Source organism: Gossypium arboreum, chromosome 10 (genome assembly GCF_025698485.1).
Source record: "Gossypium arboreum isolate Shixiya-1 chromosome 10, ASM2569848v2, whole genome shotgun sequence".
NCBI classification, from domain to species: Eukaryota; Viridiplantae; Streptophyta; class Magnoliopsida; order Malvales; family Malvaceae; genus Gossypium; species Gossypium arboreum.
In genome coordinates, this window is record NC_069079.1 from 16,570,533 (window position 1) to 16,573,253 (window position 2,721).

At 29.8% G+C, this 2,721-nt stretch overlaps 1 protein-coding gene across 1 annotated transcript; it reads left to right on the top strand.

The window, feature by feature from the left end:
- The first annotated feature begins 224 nt into the window (after positions 1 to 224).
- LOC108487721 (uncharacterized) lies at positions 225 to 2,408 on the top strand. The gene is made up of 4 exons (XM_017792089.2): positions 225 to 490; positions 560 to 620; positions 771 to 915; positions 1,971 to 2,408. The coding sequence occupies exons 1-4, from the start codon at positions 274 to 276 to the stop codon at positions 2,247 to 2,249; spliced, it is 702 nt and encodes a 233-aa protein (XP_017647578.2). The 5' UTR covers positions 225 to 273; the 3' UTR covers positions 2,250 to 2,408.
- Positions 2,409 to 2,721: the final 313 nt, after the last annotated feature.

The following is a 2,721-nucleotide window of genomic DNA, read 5'->3' on the forward strand; positions in this document are numbered from 1 at the left end:
TTTTTTGTGTTTCTCTTGAAAACGATTCCAGTTCAGTATATTTTTAGAAAATCGGACCATTTCTGTAATTATGAAGAAAAACAACCCATTTCCATATATTTTTTTTGAAAATGGGGCTTTTTTAGTCATTTAGTCGCTTAATTTAGCCGAGATATTCAAATATTTATATTGTCGTGTCTAATACTAATTATAAATTCTCATTAAAAATTATTAATTATAAACAACATGACATGAGTATGAGCAGTTACCAATCTCATCTAAATTCAATAACACATGCAACTTCCACCTTTCCTCAGCTGCTCTCAACCAATGGCGGTTGTTTCCTCCAACTGCATCCCATCTTTAACCCTCGGCTCACTGAGTCAACTCGGAAGGCGTTCGCTTGGATGTCCATCACTCTCTCTAAAACTCACCCACCCCTCTGATTCATCTCTTCATTGCTCGTTAAATGTACCCGAAAACACACATGAGGACACCCCGATGGAGAAAAGTAGACCCTTTTCCCCCCTTTTCATCCCAATTATTATTTCTTAAAGCTGGGTTTGTTTATTTGTTTCAGGGTTCCCACCTTATCCTACTGTTATGGACATTAATCAAATAAGAGAAAGATTACCACACAGGTGAAGTTAAACTCTCAAGTTTTGATTTATAGTTTCTGTTTAGCTTCTTTTTTTTATTATAAATTTGGAATAATATACTATTTGTTACCTTACCTTTACCAAACTCAAATATGAAATGGTGTATTATTAGTTTTTGTTTTTATTTTGTAGGTTCCCATTTTTATTGGTGGACAGAATAATAGAGTATAATCCAGGCGTTTCAGTTGTTGGTATAAAGAATGTGACTATAAATGATAACTTTTTTCCTGGCCATTTCCCTGAGAGGCCTATAATGCCCGGTGCTCTTATGATAGAGGTACTCAACTTTTTCTTTTTTTTCTTTTTGCCTTTTAGTTAGTTCTTCTTTGCTCTGTAGTAGATATGAAATACGTTGAAACGGATGTCTTTAGTGTCTTTTTAATATATATATATATATATTTCAGGATCTTGATAGAGTTAATTAATTTTGGATTTTGAGCTCTAAATATATAATTAAAATTGGAAAGTAAAATAATTTACACAATAATTCAAAATACAATTTGAAATTTTTATTGTGTTTGTTAAGTTTTATTTGGAGAATAATCTGAAATAAATTAATAGTCTAAATGTCATTTAAATCTAATTCACTCAACATATTGTAGCATGATGTCTATATATTCAACTAGATTCACTCTTCCACTAATTTTCTCTCCTTAAAAGTTCAGTTAAAAACTAAATAAAAGAACAATTTATTTACAAAATAATTTATAGTCTAATAAATTCCTCTAATGAATAGAATAGTTCTCTCTCAATCACATGCATAAACCAATAATCAAGTCTATATATAATATAAGCAGTGATAAAATTGTGATTCTCTAACTAGTTTGATTGAACCAAACCTTTAAAATTGTGTTGAATTGAGTACTTGATAAGGTGTAAAAAATAAAAAGAGATGTTCTTTCCTTTTAACTTTTTCAAATTTGACGACTTTAAGAAAATATAAAAAAGAATTAAAATATCTGGATCAGCAATTACAAAATGAATTACAATTGAAAGTACAACTCACAACACCAATAGAACGTTGGAGAATTTTACTATTGTAATCATTGTGTGCGACCAAAAAAACATGAAATTGATTTGACTTAGCTTCTTATTAGCTATGTGCATGTTTTAGTATCACATGAAGCCATCTTTATAATTACTTATTATATTACTTGAACTAAAATAAGAGTGTCAAATACGATATATATTCAGCTTTCCTAATTTTTAGTATACATGTGTACAGATTACTAAAAGTCAATGGTTTTTACATGATCTATTTCCTATATACTAAACCGATGACTGCATGTTTACTATTAGTATGTACTAACAAAAGTATTTTGCTGGGTCCAGGCAATGTCACAAGTTGGAGGAGCAGTTATTCTGGAACCCGATGTGAAGGGAACTTCTGGGGAAGTTTTCTTTTTGGCCGGAATCGACAAAGTGAGGTTTCGGAAACCGGTCATTCCCGGAGATACTTTGGTTATGAGGATGACACTTATGAAGATGCATAAGCGATTTGGAGTAGCAAAGCTTGAAGGGAAAGCGTATGTTGGGGGTGAGTTGGTATGCGAAGGCGAGTTCCTGATGGCCACCGGTAGTGATCCACAAGCTCGATTTCTTTATCCTTAATATTATATGGAAATCAAATTATTTTCTATGACACAAATGTTGCCTTAATATTTCTTTCAAATCCTGTTTCCTGGGATGCTATGAGATACATTAGGCTTTTGTTTTTTATGCATAAATATTTGCTTTATTAAATAATAATTAAAATTTTCTAAATTAAAATTGTATTTATTAAAATAAAAGCAAATAATTAAAAAAATTAAAAATGAATAACGGCACACGAAAATATTTGTACATATTTAAATGATAGTTATAATTTTAAAACACCTCAAATGTTATTTACTTATTATCCTATAAATTATAATATTTATTAAATTATTATATAATATAAATATTTATCCAACTTAATCTAGAATTAAAATTGCTTGGGCTTTTCAACTTTAAACATTAAAAGGGTAAAGAAACCTTAAAAAATAGAAAGGGCAATGGGTAAAATTGTAAAGAAAAAAGGTTGTATTGAATGCATTGAAGCAAA